Below are 18,952 nucleotides of genomic sequence, written 5' to 3'. Positions count from 1 at the left end.
TTAGAGGAAAACATAGAGAGTATAGACAAGAATTAATAAGGGAAGGTAATGGAATAGAGAGAATAAGGAGGGAACTAAAAGAGTGACCTTTGTGACGTATAAAAAACGAAATCTTTTCTGGGGGGGGCTGGGTGGGGGGAAAAGAGCGGTCACTGCAAAATCAGTTGACGCTTGCGAGTGGATTCGCAAATCCAAATGGAGAGGGGAGATGTGGTTGTCCGACAAGGGATAAAGGGCAACTCAGGAGGGGAAGGGGAGATTGGGGATAAAGAAGATAGAAATAGGAGAATAAGGAAAATGTTGGATGTTGTAGGAATGTTGTCTGGTAAAGAGTTGAAAATAAGAAAACAGAAATGGAAAAGGAGGAAAGGTAATGATGGAAAAACGGAAAGAGAAGATAAACAAAATATAAAATGGCTACGCTGAACTATATGACTCTAAATATTAATGGAATACATAACCAAATTAAAAGGAAGAAACTATTAAATTTACTGAAAAAGGAAAAAATAGATATAGCATTTGTCCAAGAAACACATTTAACTGAATTGGAGCACAAGAAATTAAAGAGAGATTGGGTAGGACATGTAACAGCAGCATCGTATAATTCAAAAGCAAGAGGAGTGGCTATATTAATTAGCAAAAATGTGCCATTTAAAATAGAAGAGGAAATAATAGATCCAGCAGGGAGATATGTTATGATAAAATGTCAGATATATTCAGAGCTTTGGAATCTACTTAATATATATTCACCTAACGAAGAAGATCAAAAGTTTATGCAAGATATCTTTTTGAAGGTAGCTAATACGCAAGGGAACATACTAATAGGAGGGGATTTCAATCTGAATTTGGATCCAAATATGGATAAAACGGGGAAAAAAATTAACAGGAAGAACAAAGTAACCAAATTTATAATTAAATCAATGCAAGAAATGAAACTTGTGGACATATGGAGGAAACAAAACCCAAAAGAAAAGGAATACTCATACTACTCGACTAGACATAAAACATACTCAAGGATAGACCTATTCCTGTTATCAGCCCACATACAAGGGAGAGTTAGGAAAACGGAATATAAAGCTAGACTATTATCGGACCACTCACCCCTGTTATTGGCAATAGAGCTAGAAGACATCCCTCCAAGAATGTATAGATGGAGATTAAACCCCATGCTACTTAAAAGACAGGATTTTAGAGAATTTATTGAAAAACAATTAAAAATGTACTTTGAAGTAAATACGGAATCAGTGGAAGATAAGTTTATACTATGGGACGCAATGAAAGCATTCATTAGAGGGCAAATAATAAGTTATGCAACCAAGATGAAGAAGGACTATAATCAGGAAACAGAGCAGTTGGAAAGGGAAATAATAAACATAGAAAAAAAATTAGCAATAAAGGAAGATACAACCAAAAGAAGAGAATTGGCGGATAAAAAAATAAAATATGAAACATTACAAACATATAAGGTGGAGAAGAATATAATGAAGACAAAACAGAAATATTATGAACTAGGGGAAAAAACACACAAAATCCTAGCATGGCAGCTTAAGACAGAGCAAACTAAGAAAATGGTATTGGCAACAAGGAAAAAAGACAAACAAATTACATATAATCCAAAAGAAATTAAGGAAAACTTCAGAGAATTCTATGAACAATTATACCGAACCGAAAACGAAGGGAAAGAAGGGAAAATAGATGAATTTTTGACTAAAATTGAACTACCAAAACTACAAATAGAGGAACAAAATAAATTAACAGAACCATTTGGAACAGTAGAAATACAAGAGATAATAAAAAATTTACCAAATAATAAGACACCAGGAGAGGATGGACTCCCAATAGAATTCTACAAAACATTTAAAGACCTAATAATACCGCCCCTCCTGGATGTAATCAACCAGATTGATGAGACACAAAACTTACCAGATTCATGTAAAACAGCAATAATTACAGTGATACTAAAACAAGGGAAAGATCCACTCTCACCAGCGTCATATAGACCAATATCTCTGCTAAACACAGATTATAAGATAATAGCTAAACTATTAGCGAACAGATTAGCAGAACAGGTACCGAAAATGGTAAATTTAGACCAAACTGGATTTATCAAAAAAAGACGCACAACAGACAATATTTGTAAATTTATTAACTTAATTCATGCAGTAGAAGGAAATAAAGCACCGGCAGTAGCAGTTGCTTTAGACGCAGAGAAGGCCTTCGACAGAGTAGAATGGAATTACTTGTTCAAAGTATTGCAAAAATTCAGTTTACCGGAGAAGTATATTAATTGGATTAAAGCATTATATAAGGGACCGTTAGCGAAAGTGACAGTAAATGGACATGTATCAAAGCAATTTAACTTAAGCAGGTCAACGCGGCAGGGATGCCCACTATCACCATTATTGTTTGCGCTAGCTATAGAACCACTAGCAGAATCGATAAGAAGAGATAATAATATAAAAGGAATAAAAATAAAAGACAGGGAATATAAAATCAGTCTGTTTGCGGATGATGTGATAGTGTACTTAGCAGAACCAGAACTATCAATAAAAGAACTATATAAGAAATTGAAGGAATATGGAGAAGTGTCGGGATACAAGATAAACGTAAATAAAAGTGAAGCAATGCCTATGAATAACGCGGATTTCTCAAAATTTAAGGAGGAATCCCCATTCAGATGGCAAACGCAGGCAATAAGATACCTAGGTGTGCAAATAAACAAAAATCTAGGCCAATTATATAAACTCAATTACAATCCACTAATGAAAAAATTACAGGACGATTTAGAGCATTGGAAAGAGCTACCACTAACACTGATAGGAAGGATAAACTGTATTAAAATGAACATTTTTCCAAGGATACTATACTTATTTCAGGCATTGCCAATACAACTGACAGAAAAATTCTTCAAAGAGTTAAAGAAAATAATAAGGAGATTTTTATGGAGAGGGGGGAAACCGAGGATAGCACTAGACAAATTAACAGAATGGTATAAACAAGGAGGCTTACAATTGCCAAACTTCAAAAATTATTATAGAGCCGCACAATTAAGGTACCTATCAGATTTTTATCAAACAAGGGAAAAACCAGACTGGACGAGACTAGAATTAGATAAAATAGGGGAAAAGATACCTGAACACATATTATATAAATGGGACGAAAAATTGGTACAACATAGAACTTCTCCAGTATTACACCATCTCCTCAATATATGGAAGAAGATTCATGTAGAAAGAAATAAAATAAATTACCAAATACCAAAACTAATATTGACGCAAAATAAGCTACTCCCTTTTACAATAGACAACCTTGCCTTTAGAAAATGGGAAAAAAAAGGGATTAAAAGAATAGAAAATTGTTTTTCAGGAAGTAGATTCTTATCCTTTGAACAAATGAGAGATAAGTACAATATAACGGGAGATACAGCGCTGGCATATTACCAACTGAGATCCTACTTGAAAGATAAATTAGGAAGCAACTTGAGTTTACCAGAGGGAAGTAACCTTGAATATGTGATTACAGATACAATGTTAATCAAAAGATTTATAAAAAATATGTATATTAAACTGCAAGAAAAGGAAAATGAGGAAACAAATGGTAAAACTAAACAAAAATGGGAACAAGATTTAAATATAAAGATAAAAAAGGAAACATGGGAGAAGTTATGCTCTGGAACGATGAGAAATACAATAAATACGAGGCTGCGTATGATACAATATAATTGGTTACACAGACTATACATTACACCGCAAAAGTTAAATAAATGGGACCCAACAGTATCTGATAGATGTTTTCGATGTAAAAAAGAAAGGGGAACAACAATTCATGCAATCTGGACATGTGAGAGAGTAGAAAAATTTTGGGATGATCTCAATCAGATATTAAATAAAATAACAGAAAACAATATACCAAAGAATCCAGAGATCTTTCTCCTAAGTAACATAAAAAATAAAGAATTTGGAATTGACTTGGAGGATGCACAAAAAAGATTTGTTAAGATAGCCCTAGCCGTAGCAAAAAAATGTATTATGTCAACCTGGAAATTGGAAGATAATTTGAAAATACAACAATGGTATATAGAAATGAATAAATGTATTCCATTAGAAAAAATAACATATAGTTTAAGAAATAATATTGAAATATTCGAACAAGTATGGGAGCCTTACATTAAATACAATAGCGAAAACCTACCGGGAACAAACATTACCTAAGTTGATGGAAGGAGAAGAAAAGAAAAGAATGGACTCAGTAGAATTTCTGGTGTATTTTTGTTGAATGACAACATTGTCTAACTGAATTAATGCAACCTAGATTGTATAACTAAAATGGATGAGAGGGGGGGGGATGGGGGGGTGGCTTGGGAGGAGGGAGGGGGGAGGGAGAAAAAGTCACTGTAAATGTGTGGAAAAGAAAAAGTGTATATCATGGCTATTGTGATTTATGGTGTGAAAAATAAAAAATTTAAAAAAAAAAAAAAAAAAAAAGTTGTTTTGCTCTCTGTTTCATCAATATCATCCCGAGCTGAAGGAGTATCAGTAGCCTCACCAGTACCAGTAGCAGTTTTGTTACTCGCGCAGAACTTGCACCTTCATGTGTCAGAGTCACTGACCTAAATGTCCCACCCACCTGCGTTGGGCCCACATCCCTGTCCATGATTCCACCCTAGAAGTACTTGCCCGATGGCAGAGTGAAATACGTCACCTCGATCACTTCAAACTGGATCCTCCATCTGTCTTCCCTCGCTCTCCTTCTGACCACAACCTGCAATCACAGAGCAGTTCACAGTCACATCCACTCCAGGGACTTCCGACTTCTTGTCATAGTTGATCCAGGGGATAGCACTGATCTACCCACCCATCTCCCACTACATCCTCCATCACTTTTCACAGATCAAGATCATTTTGCCCACTCAATTTTCCCCTCATCTCCCTGTCTTTTCTTTGGCTTCGCTTCGCGGACGAAGATTTATGGAGGGGTAAATGACCACGTCAGCTGCAGGCTCGTTTGTGGCTGACAAGTCCGATGCGGGACAGGCAGGCACGGTTGCAGCATTCTCACACAAGCCCATCAACTCTCCTTGATTGTTTTTCCATTTAAAATTCATGGTTTCATTTGTCACGTAATAGCGATTTTAAAATATATTACATAACATGATATACTTTAACATTTACCTGTCATTAATGTTGCCTGGTGCCCCTTACAGTACAAGAGAAAGAGAAGCAAAAAAGTGTCCCTTGAGAGTCGCAGAGTGTCAGTGGATTCACCTCCAGCCCTCCCGCATCAATTGGCAACCTTCACTTGGGGCAATATGCACCCTCTGATAGACTACCACTATGGCCCAGTAACCTGCTCTTGGACCTCCATTCATCCTTAATACAGAGAGGAGGTGAAATTGCTTCTCTCGGCAAGTCTATGGAGCTCTCTTTGTGGAGCTGTACAGTATAAGAAGAGGCCCTTTGGTCCATCTTGTCCTTGCTGACCTATACTATTCCCACATTAAGTCCCTATCCATTTACACCTTTCCTATCCGACTATCTGTCCCAAATGGTTTTCAAATATTACAAATGTCTCTATTATCTCCTCGGATATTCACGACCCTCTGCCCCCGGATCTCCCCTCTCACCCTAAACCTGTGCTTTCCCTCCCCCGACCAGCCATCTATTTTATAAATCTCTCACGTCATTCTCCTACATTCTAGTGAGAATAAACACAGCCTATTCCAATCTATTCCTGTAACTACACTCCTCCATTCCAGGCAACATTCTGGTGAACCTCTTCTGCATTCTCTCTGTTGTCACCACCTCATTCCTGTAACATGGCAAACAGAATTGTATGGAATACTCCCAAGTGTGGTCTAAAACAGCCATTCTAAACAGGGGCCATACAGGGAAGGGGGGCACATCTTAAAAGTCAAAATATTTTATGTTTTTATGTCGTCAGTAAGAGAGAAATAAGCCCGTGAAGCCAGAACTTGTCATTGGTTGATCTAATTGTGACCTCAACACATTCTTGCCAATGCCTAGTGTCCTTGTCCAGTATCCACATACCTCTGCCTTAACATTACCTAAATTCCCTGCTTCCAATGTTCTTTGAGGAAGTCCAGTTCTAGTAGGACATGTGGCAGGGGCCTTTTGGAGCTTGAATGTACAGGGGTGCAAGTTCATAGTTCCCTGAAACAGGTGAAAAGAACATTTGAAAAACTTGACTGCATTGAGTGTAAGAATTGGGGCATGTTGCCACTGTATGGAACATTGGTGTGACCAGTTATTCTCAACTTTTTTTTTCTGCTATGGCCAACCCCCCCCCCCCCCCCACCCCCACCCAAGGACTCTGCTCAATGTTCATTGGCCTCCTTTTCTGTGAAGCAGTCAAGTTTTCTTTCCTACCAACTCCATAAAAATCAAAAAAGTATTTACAGTATGTTACTTGAGGTGAAAAGAAATCAAGGCTTTTACTGAAATGTGCTGTGGCCCCTGTTGAGAGTGGCTGATCCCCAATCCATGTATCTGTCTAAATGTCCTTTGAACATTGTAATTGTACCTGTTTCTGCCATGTCCTCAGGCAACTCATTCCACATTCCCACCACCCTCTGAAAAATATGCCCCTCAGGACCATAGGTCTTCCCCACCCCCCACCCCATCACCTTAAACCTAGAGCCTCTAGTTTTAGATTCCCCAACCACATGAAAAAGACTCTGATGCCCTTCATGGTTTTATAAACCACTATAAGGTCCCCCCTCAGCCTCCTCTGCTCCAGCGTGAAAGTTCCAACCGAACCGGTCTCTCCGTACAACACAAGCCCTCCACTCGTGGCAACACCCTTTTTTTGTTGCAGCCCATCAATGGTGGAAGTTTAATTGGTGGTAAAATAAAGGGAATATCTCTGATAGAGAGCAAATGACAATGTGATGTTATTCTCCCTTCTTGAGCTCGCACTTTAACTGAGGAAGCCTGTGTTGATAAGAACAGTTTTCCCCGTTCTAGGGGAAATGTACTTACATACCGAGCAATCCCAGTGAGGAGAGCCAGTGCGACCACAATAATGATGGCAGCAAAGCCTGGTGAGATGGTCTTCATGGTGATCCGTGGAGCCTCATTGTCAAAGAACCAGACCTGGACAGACTCCCTCTCCACCAGCAACCTCTTCCCATCCACTTCCAGGCCAAACGTGTTCGTCTTCAGCTGCCGGGATCAGATATTTGCATTGAGCTCAACCTTGCCATCCAAACATTGGCTGTGAAAATCACCCTCTCTCCCACCTCCCCCCAAAAAAAAAACCCTGCAGATGATGGAAATAAGACCAGAAAAGGTGAGGAACACCCAACAGGTCAGATAGCCTCTGTGGAGAGAGAAACAAGTGATGTCTCAAGGGGGTGGGAGCGGAGTAGAATGAGTGATGACCTGACTGCAATCAGAGTTGCAAAGTGGCTCCCACATTTCCAAAGATCCTTTGAATAAAGGAGGCCTTTCAGCCCATCAAGTTGATGGGCACATGGGAGGAGTCACGTGATGGAGTAGTGGCCGGACGGTGAACTCCAGCCCTCTCCAGAAAAGTCGGGAAAAACAAAGGAAAACACAAAGGCACAGAAATAAAAGTTAAAGAAAAGTGAGTATAAAGGTGGAAAGAAGATGGCGACAAAAAAAGAAAAATCGAAAGCAACGGTAAGAAGAGAGGAAGAGAAGACAACGGAGGAAGAAGGAGAAGGCCTTACCTGTTCGAAGAGGCCCGCGGTGGAGAGAGAAACCCGCTCTCTCAGGTCGGTAGATAGTGGACTACAAAAATGGCTCGCTGAGCCGAGTAAAAGTGCGCAACCGCGCATGAAAAAAAAACACACTGACGGGAGGGGGGACCAGCTGGGGAGTCGATCTCCACAGCCGGCAACGACAGCTGCAGAACACCTGCAGCAAGAAGAGACCACAGAAGACAATGGAAACAAGAAAGAAGAGAAGGAAAGGGCAACAAAGAAACAACAGATGGCCAACCCAGAGGAAGAAGAAGAGGAAGAATACAGTGAAATAAATAAAGGGAAAGGCAAGGTAAAGGATATACTTGCTCTTGTTAGAGGATACATGGAGTCATTTAAAGAATGGCAAACACAGGAATTTAATGATTTAAGAAGAAGAATAAACAACACAGAAGAGAAAATGAATAAAATAGATATGACCTTAACAGAAATGGGAAAGAAAATGGACAAGATGGAAGAACGGGCAGTAGCAGCAGAAATGGAGGTAGAAGACTTAAAAAAGAAATTGGAGGAATCTAATAAAAAAACTAAAGAGACACAAGAACTACTAGCTCAAAAAATAGATATAATGGAAAATTATAACAGAAGAAATAACATAAAGATAGTGGGCCTTAAGGAAGATGAAGAAGGCAAGAATATGAGGGAGTTTATAAAAGATTGGATCCCTAAGACCCTAGGATGTCCAGCAAGAAATGGAAATAGAAAGGGCACATAGAGTATTGGCCTCTAAACCACAACCACAACAAAAACCAAGATCTATTGTAGTAAAATTCCTAAGATATACTACAAGAGAAAAGGTACTGGAGAAGACAATGGAAAAAGTAAGAGAGGGCAACAAACCACTGGAGTATAAAGGGCAAAAAATCTTCATTTATCCAGATATAAGTTTTGAACTCCTCAAGAAGAGAAAAGAGTTCAATACAGCAAAGGCGATTTTATGGAAGAAAGGGTATAAATTTATACTAAAGCATCCAGCGGTATTGAAAATATTTATTCCAGGACAACAAAACAGACTATTCTCGGACCCAGAAGAAGCACGAAAATTTGCAGAACAATTACAAAAATAGACTGAGGGATGAAGACGGGTAAAGAGAGTAAAAATGATCACGATTGATATGTATGTGGGTAAAGAGGTATAAGAGTGAATAGATACAATGTGCATACGTGAATGTATCTGTACTTAGAGGAAAATATAGATAGTATAGACAAGAATTAATAAGGGAAGGTAATGGAATAGAGAGAATAAGGAGGGAATAAAAAGAGTGACCTTTGTTACATATGAAAAGTGAAATCTTTTCTGGGGGGGGCTGGGTGGGGGGAAATAGCGGTCACTGCAAAATCAGTTGACGCTTGCGAGTGGATTCGCAAACCCAAATGGAGAGGGGAGATGTGGTTGTCCGACAAGGGATAAAGGACAACTCAGGAGGGGAAGGGGAGATTGGGGATAAAGAAGATATAAATAGGAGAATAAGGAAAATGTTGGATGTTGTAGGAATGTTGTCTTATAAAGAGTTGAAAATAAGAAAACAGAAATGGAAAAGGAGGAAAGGTAATGATGGAAAAACGGAAAGAGAAGATAAACAAAGTATAAAATGGTTACGCTGAACTATATGACTTTAAATATTAATGGAATACATAACCAAATTAAAAGGAAGAAACTACTAAATTTACTGAAAAAGGAAAAAATTGATATAGCATTTGTTCAAGAAACACACTTAACTGAATTGGAGCACAAGAAATTAAAGAGAGATTGGGTAGGACATGTAACAGCAGCATCGTATAATTCAAAAGCAAGAGGAGTGGCTATATTAATTAGTAAAAATGTGCCATTTAAAATAGAAGAGGAAATAATAGATCCAGCAGGGAGATATGTTATGATAAAATGTCAGATATTTTTGGAGTTTTGGAATCTACTTAATGTATATTCACCTAACGAAGAAGATCAAAAGTTTATGCAAGATATCTTTTTGAAGGTAGCTAATACGCAAGGGAACATACTAATAGGAGGGGATTTCAACCTGAATTTGGATCCAATTAACAGAAAGAACAAAGTAACCAAATTTATAATTAAATCAATGCAAGAAATGAAACTTTTGGATATATGGAGGAAACAAAACCCAAAAGAAAAGGAATACTCATACTACTCGGCTAGACATAAAACATACTCAAGAATAGACCTATTTTTGTTATCAGCTAGTATGCAGGATAGAGTAAGAAAAACAGAATATAAAGCGAGAATACTATCGGATCTTTCACCCTTAATATTGACAGTAAAGCTAGAGGACATCCCTCCAAGAATGTATAGATGGAGATTAAACCCCATGCTACTTAAAAGACAGGATTTTAGAGAATTTATTGAAAAACAATTAAAAATGTATTTTGAAGTAAATACGGAATCAGTGGAAGATACGTTTATACTATGGGATGCAATGAAAGCATTCATTAGAGGGCAAGTTATGTAACCAAGATGAAGAAGGACTATAATCAGGAAACAGCAGTTGGAAAGGGAAATAGTAAACATAGAAAAAAAATTAGCAATGAAGGAAGATATTACTAAAAGAAGAGAATTGGCGCATAAAAAAATAAAATATGAAACATTACAAACATATAAGGTAGAGAAGAATATAATGAAGACAAAACAGAAATATTATGAACTAGGGGAAAAAACGCACAAAATCCTAGCATGGCAGCTTAAGACAGAACAAGCTAAGAAAATGGTATTGGCATCAAGGAAAAAAGACAAACAAATTACATATAATCCAAAAGAAATTAAGGAAAACTTTAGAGAATTCTATGAACAATTATAACATAACATATAACATAACAATTACAGCAGGGAAACAGGCCATTAGGCCCTTCTAGTCCGCACCGAACCAAACACCCCTTTCTAGTCCCACCTCCCTGCACAATGCCCATAACCCTCCATCTTCTTCTCATCCATATACCTGTCCAACCTTTTCTTAAATAATACAATTGACTCCACCGCCACTATTTCTCCCAGAAGATCATTCCACACAGCTACCACTCTCTGAGTAAAGAAGTTCCCCCTCATGTTACCTCTAAACCTCTGCCCCTTAATTCTTAACTCATGTCCTCTTGTTTTAATCTTTCCTCCTCTTAACGGAAATAGTCTATCCACATCCATTCTGTCTATCCCTTTCATAATCTTAAATACTTCTATCAAATACCCTCTCAACCTTCTACGCTCCAAAGAATAAAGACCCAATCTGTCCAATCTCTCCCCATACTCCAGATGCTTAAACCCAGGCAACATTCTGGTAAACCTTCTCTGCACTCTCTCCACTCTGTTTATATCCTTCCTATAATTAGGCGACCAGAACTGCACACAGAACTCCAAATTAGGCCGCACCAACGTCTTATACAATCTCAACATCACCTCCCAACTCCTATATTCCATGCAATGATTGATAAAGGCCAGCATACTAAAAGCCTTCTTCACCACCCTATTCACGTGAGTTTCTACCTTCAGGGAACGATGTACCGTTACTCCTAAATCTTTCTGCTCTTCTGTATTCCTCAATGCTCTCCCATTTACCACATATGTCCTGTTCTGATTCTTCTTACCAAAATGAAGCACCTCACACTTATCAGCATTAAATTCCATCTGCCATTTTTCAGCCCACTTTTCTAAGCAGCCCAAATCCCTCTGCAATCCTTGAAAACCTTCTTCATTATCCACTATTCCACCTATCTTAGTATCATCTGCATATTTACTAATCCAATTCACCACCCCATCATCTAGATCATTAATGTATATAACGAACAACAATGGGCCCAATACAGATCCTTGAGGCACACCAGTGGTCACCGGCCTCCAACCTGACAGACAATTATCCACTACCACTCTCTGGCCTCTCCCTTTCAGCCAATGTTCAATCCATTTGACTATCTTAAAATTTATACCTAAAGACTGCACCTTCCTAACTAACCTTCCATGTGGTACCTTATCGAAGGCCTTACTGAAGTCCATATAGACAACATCCACTGCGCTACCCTCATCCACATTCCTAGTCACCTCTTCAAAAAATTCAATCAGATTGGTCAAACATGACCTTCCTCCCACAAATCCATGTTGAGTGCTCCTGATCAGACCCTGTCTATCCAGATGTTTATAAGTACTATCTCTAAGAATTTTCTCCATTAATTTACCTACCACAGACGTCAAACTTACAGGCCGATAGTTGCCAGGCTTCCTCCTTGAACCCTTTTTAAATAACGGAACCACATGCGCAATGCGCCAATCCTCCGGCACTATCACCATATCTAATGACATTTGAAAAATTACCGCCAGAGCCTCTGCTATTTCCTCCTTCACTTCTCTCAATGTCCTGGGGAAGATCCCGTCTGGTCCCGGAGACTTATCCACCTTTATATTCTTCAAAAGCCTTAAAACTACACCTTTTGTAATCTCTATATTCCCCATATTTACCCAATTTGCTTTTTTTATCCCACATCTCCCAATATCCTTCTCCTTAGTGAATACCGAAGAAAAGAAACTGTTCAATATCTCCCCCATTTCTCTAGGTTCCACACACAGTTTTCCACTCTGATTTTCTAAGGGACCAATTTTGTCTCTAGCTTTCCTCTTACCATTAACATATTTGTAGAACTCTTTTGGATTAGTTTTCACCCTGCTTGCCATAGTTTTCTCGTACCTTCTTTTAGTTTTCCTAATTCCTCTCTTAAGATTCCTCTTACATTCAATGTATCTTTCAAACATCTCCTTAACTCCATGCTTCTTATATCTAATGTACGCCTCCCTTTTTCTTCGAACCAAGTTTCCAATATTCCTTGAAAACCACGGCTCTCTCAAACCTTTTGCCCCTCCTTTTAACCTAACAGGAACATAAAGCTTTTGCACTCACAAAATCTGATCTTTAAAAGACTTCCATCTCTCTACTACATCCTGCCCATAAAACAAATTGTCCCAATGCACACCCTGCAAGTCCTTTCGCATCTCCTCAAATCTAGCTTTTCCCCAATCAAAAACCTCAATCCTTGGTCCTGATTTCTCTCTTTCCATAATGACATTGAAGCTGATGGCATTATGATCACTGGACCCGAAGTGCTCGCCAACACTAACCTCCGTCACTTGACCCATCCCATTTGCCAACAGTAGATCTAACACTGCTCCTTCTCCTCTACATATTGTTGTAAAAAACTATCTTGCACACATTTCACAAACTCTAACCCATCCATTCCTTTCACAGAATGTGTTTCCCAATCTATATGTGGAAAATTAAAATCTCCCATAATTACAACCCTGTGCTTATCACAAATATCTACTATCTCCCTACAGATTTGCTCCTCTAGGTCTCGGTCCCCTCCGGGTGGTCTATAATACACCCCTACAAGTGTAACCTCTCCTTTCCTACTCCTCAGTTCCACCCAAATAGCCTCCGTGGATGTGCCCTCTAATCTATCCTTCCTAGGCACCGCTGTAATATTTTCCCTGACAAGCAATGCAACCCCACCTCCTCTTGCCCCTCCGACTCTATCACACCTAAAACAACGAAACCCAGGGATATTCAGTTGCCAATCACATCCCTCCTACAACCATGTCTCACTAATCGCTACCACATCATACTTCCAAGTATCAATCCACACCTTCAGCTCATCCACCTTTTTTACAATACTCCTGGCATTAAAATATATGAATTTTGAACTGAAAACGAAGGGAAAGAAGGGAAAATAGATGAATTTTTGACTAAAATTGAACTACCAAAACTACAAATAGAGGAACAAAATAAATTAACAGAACCATTTGGAACAGTAGAAATACAAGAGATAATAAAAAAATTACCAAATAATAAGACACCAGGAGAGGATGGATTTCCAATAGAATTCTACAAAACATTTAAAGACTTATTAATTCCGCCCCTCCTGGATGTAATCAACCAGATTGATGAAACACAAAGCTTACCAGATTCATGTAAAACAGCAATAATTACAGTAATACTAAAACAAGGGAAAGATCCACTCTCACCAGCGTCATATAGACCAATATCTTTGCTAAACACAGATTATAAGATAATAGCTAAACTATTAGCAAACAGATTAGCAGAACAGGTACCGAAAATGGTAAATTTAGACCAAACTGGATTTATCAAAAAAAGACGCACAACAGACAATATTTGTAAATTCATTAACTTAATTCATGCAGTAGAAGGAAATAAAGCACCTGCAGTAGCAGTTGCTTTAGACGCAGAGAAGGCCTTCGACAGAGTAGAATGGAATTATTTGTTCAAAGTATTGCAAAAATTCAGTTTACCGGAGAAGTATATTAATTGGATTAAAGCATTATATAAGGGACCGTTAGCGAAAGTGACAGTAAATGGACATGTATCAAAGCAATTTAACTTAAGCAGGTCAACGCGGCAGGGATGCCCACTATCACCTTTATTGTTTGCGTTAGCTATAGAACCACTAGCAGAATTGATAAGAATAGATAATAATATAAAAGGAATAAAAATAAAAGACAGGGAATATAAAATCAGTCTATTTGCGGATGATGTTATAGTGTACTTAACAGAACCAGAAATATCAATAAAAGAATTATATAAGAAATTGAAGGAATATGGAGAAGTGTCGGGTTACAAAATAAATGTAAATAAAAGTGAAGCAATGCCTATGAATAATGCGGATTTCTCAAAATTTAAGAAGGAATCTCCATTCAGATGGCAAATGCAGGCAATAAGATACCTAGGTGTACAAATAAACAAAAATCTAGGCCAATTATATAAACTCAATTACAATCCACTAATGAAAAAATTACAGGACGATTTAGAGCATTGGAAAGAGCTACCACTAACACTGATAGGAAGGATAAACTGTATTAAAATGAACATTTTTCCAAGGATACTATACTTATTTCAGGCATTGCCAATACAACTGACAGAAAAATTCTTCAAAGAGTTAAAGAAAATAATAAGGAAATTTTTATGGAGAGGGGGGAAACCGAGGATAGCACTAGATAAATTAACAGAATGGTATAAACAAGGAGGCTTACAATTGCCAAACTTTAAAAATTATTATAGAGCCGCACAATTAAGATACCTATCAGATTTTTATCAAACAAGGGAAAAACCAGACTGGACGAGATTAGAATTAGATAAAATAGGGGAAAAGATACCTGAACACATATTATATAAATGGGATGAAAAATTGGTACAACATAGAACTTCTCCAGTATTACATCATTTCCTCAATATTTGGAAGAAGATTCATGTAGAAAGAAATAAAACAAATTATCAATTACCAAAACTAATATTGACGCAAAATAAGCTACTCCCTTTTACAATAGATAACCTTTCCTTTAGAGAATGGGAAAAAAAAGGGATTAAAAGAATAGAAAATTGTTTTTCAGGAAGTAGATTCTTATCCTTTGAACAAATGAGAGATAAGTACAATATAACTGGAGATACAGCGCTGGCATATTACCAACTGAGATCCTACTTGAAGGATAAATTAGAAAGCAATTTGAGTTTACCAGAGGGAAGATTACAGATACAATGTTAATCAAAAGATTTATAACAAATATGTATATTAAACTGCAAGAAAAGGAGAATGAGGAAACAAATGGTAAAACTAAACAAAAATGGGAACAAGATTTAAATATAAAGATAAAAAAGGAAACATGGGAGAAATTATGTTCTGGAACGATGAGAAATACAATAAATACGAGGCTACGTATGATACAATATAATTGGTTACACAGACTATACATTACACCGCAAAAGTTAAATAAATGGGACCCAACAGTATCTGATAGATGTTTTCGATGTAAAAAAGAAATGGGAACAACAATTCATGCAATCTGGACATGTGAGAGAGTAGAAAAATTTTGGGATGATCTCAATCAGATATTAAATAAAATAACAGAAAACAATATACCAAAGAATCCAGAGATCTTTCTCCTAAGTAACATAAAAAACAAAGAATTTGGAATTGATTTGGAGGATGCACAAAAAAGATTTGTTAAGATAGCCCTAGCCGTAGCAAAAAAATGTATTATGTCAACCTGGAAACTGGAAGATAATTTGAAAATACAACAATGGTATATAGAAATGAATAAATGTATTCCATTAGAAAAAATAACATATAGTTTAAGAAATAATATTGAAATATTCGAACAAATATGGGAGCCTTACATTAAATACAATAGCGAAAACCTACCGGGGACAAACATTACCTAAGTTGATGGAAGGAGAAGGAAAGAAAAGAATGGACTCAGTAGAATTTCTGGTGTATTTTTGTTGAATGACAACATTGTCTGACTGGTTTAATGCAACCAAGATTGTATACCTAAAATGGATGAGAGGGGGGGGTGGGGGGTGGCTTGGGAGGAGGGAGGGGGGGGAGAAAAAGTCACTGTATATGTGTGAAAAAGAAAAAGTGTATATCATGGCTAATGTGATTTATGGTGTGAAAAATAAAAAATTTAAAAAATAAAAAATAAAAAGTTGATGGGCACATAAAGCAAACCTAATATTCCAACATTGGAATCAAAGGGAGCAGACTGACAACATCCATAATGGACTCGAGAGCCACAGAATGATAACAAGTCCTTTGGTCCAAATTGCCCACGCTGCCAAAATGTCCCACCCACCTGCCTGCATTTGGCCCACAAAACCCATCCTATCCATGTACCTGTCCAATATTTTCTTAAAACTTGCAATATACCTGCCTCAATTCTTCACCCTTTCTTCCCCCAGTCTTTAATTCAGACGCTTGACATTTTTCACACACATTTTGAGGAAAGGCTCAGGCGTGAAACGTCAGTTATATATGGACACTGTGAGACCTGCTGAGTTCCTCCGGCATTTGTGTTTTGACTACAGTCACAGCATCTGCAGACTTCATCTTTCACTCCATACACCTACCACCCTCTGTGTAAACAAAAAGTTTCCCCTTCGGCGCCTGTTAAATCTCTCATTAAACCTATATCTTCTGGTTACCAGCTCTGGGGAAATTGGTTCACCCATTCACATTGGGGGAATGGATCTTGCCCATGCTGGAATGGTTGAGACAAGTCACTGAGGTACTAATAAAGGCAGGAGAGTTTAGCAGAGTAGAAAGTATACTCACATCCTTCTCAATGTAATAAGCCACGGTGGAGATGACAGCAGGATCATTTGTCCCATTCTCTCCAAGCCGGATGCAGATTTCTCTGGACAGCTCGCGGACCTGCGACCGAGGGGAGAGAGTTGGAGGCCATCAGTTCTGCAGGGCAGGTGAAGTTGAGGATGTGCACAAGTAGGAACTGGAACAGGTCACTTCAGCCTGCCTCATCATTCAGTCTTAACTGATCTACAGCAGCCCTCGCCAAGAAGGCAGACAACATCATGAAGGACCTCCACAGCACCCTGGTCACAACTTCTCACTGCTACCATCAGGCAGAAAGTGCCTGAGGTTCAGCATCTCTAGGTCCAAGAATGGATTTTTTCCAACTGCTATCAGGGTCTTGAACCATCCACCATTATGTCAACCTCCTAAAGGAGCTTTATCGAGAGCGTGCTGGCAGAGAAATGGATCAGAGGCAAATCCACAGGACCATAAGAGTGACAGAGATGATCATTGGGGTCTCACCACCCCCCCCCCCACCACACCTATTGACGTGATCTTCCGGGATCATCGTCTGAAGAGGGGGCACAAAATCATTGAGGACCCCTTCCACCCCGCACACAGCATCTTTCAGCTTCTCCCATCAGGGAAGAGATACAGGAGCCAGCCCCACCAGGCTGAGGATCAGCTTCTTCCCACGGGCAGTGAGAATGGTGAACGCCCAAAGGAACTGCTCACACTCACCATCTGGGACTCATTCATGAAACAATATTTTTTAATTTATTTGTATTGATGAAATACTTGTCCTGCATATGCATTGTTTGTCTGTATGTGTGTTATGTCTGGTTGTGTGTCTGCACTGAGGTCCAGAGAGCACTGTTTTGTTGCATTGTACTTGTACAATCAGATGACGATAAACTTGATTTGAATCTCCCCATATCGTAAATTCCAGGATTGCTTAAATATCTGGCACTTGTTTTCTTCATTAACTGTGACTATGAATCTCTATTTATATGTGTTGTCCCTTTCTCTGTTTTGGCATATTGTTGTAAATTAATTTATATTTATTGTTGTGCACCATGTGTACGTGTTTGGCTGCAGCAAAAAGAATTTTGGTGCATTTGTACATTGTGCTTATGTGTATGACAATACACTCTCATCTCCTTCTTCTGCCCCAGTCCTTCATTCCCTGATCTTCCCAAAAGAAAACTATTTACCTCCACAACCCTCGGGAATAGAGAATTCCAAAATGTCTCCAAACTCAACAAGAAGACATTTCTACGCTCCTCCGTTTTAAAAGACTGCCTTGATCTTGCAAGTAGGACCCCCTCGTTTGAGTCTCGCCCACCGGTGGGAATATCTCAACGGGGACTTCTGCCATAAGATCACCTCTCACTCTTTTTAGGACCGTCACCAGTGGAGTAGCAGAAAAGCAAATTGTGACCAGGAATCATATAATACAGAAACGGGCCCTTTGATTCAACACGTCCATAGAACAGAAATGTACAGCACAGTGGAGACCTTTGGTTGTGGCGATGCAGAACCTACTCTACCAACTGCCTACAATTTCCCTACTGCATACCCCTCCGTTTCTCCCTACTCTTTGTACCAATCTAATCGTCTCTTGAACTATACCAGCCTCCATCACCACTGCCACAGCAGCGCATTCCATGCACCCACCATGAACAACTTAACCCCTCGCGTTGGCCATTTCAGTCATGAGCAGAAAACTGCTGACCATCCACACGATCAATGCCTCTCATCATCCTGTACACCTCTATCAGGTCACCCCCCCCCCCCTTAATCCTCCGTTGCTCCATGGAGAAAAGACCAAGCCCACGCTGCATAAGGCCTGAATCCCTCTATTCCCTTTCTATTCAAGAGCATTGCCTCCAGCAACTCCTTCCAGACATGCACCACCTTCTGCGTGAAAAACCTGAACCTCAAAACTTCTCCCCTCTCAACTCAAATCTGTGCCCTCTGGTTCTTAACACACCAGTCCTGGAAAAAAACGCTTCCAGCTCTCTGACCTGTCGATGGCCCCTATAACTTTTCGACCTCTGTAAGGCCCGCCCTTATCCAATGAGAAGAAACCCAATCTACCCAACCTCCCCTTATAACTCC

The 18,952-nt window shown here is 38.8% G+C and overlaps 1 protein-coding gene across 1 annotated transcript in view; it reads right to left on the bottom strand.

Annotated features, from left to right (window-relative positions):
• LOC138752843 (epithelial cell adhesion molecule-like) overlaps positions 1-18,952 on the bottom strand; it is a 31,950-nt gene that overhangs the window by 293 nt on the left and 12,705 nt on the right. The window contains 3 exon segments of the mRNA XM_069915466.1: positions 4,702-4,761; positions 6,999-7,181; positions 16,853-16,951. Coding sequence (XP_069771567.1) covers positions 4,702-4,761; positions 6,999-7,181; positions 16,853-16,951 — 342 coding nt within the window.

Source organism: Narcine bancroftii, chromosome 2 (assembly GCF_036971445.1).
Source record: "Narcine bancroftii isolate sNarBan1 chromosome 2, sNarBan1.hap1, whole genome shotgun sequence".
NCBI lineage: Eukaryota > Metazoa > Chordata > Chondrichthyes > Torpediniformes > Narcinidae > Narcine > Narcine bancroftii.
The sequence above is the reverse complement of the archived record's forward strand: the minus strand, read 5'-3'. Positions and strand labels throughout refer to the sequence as shown.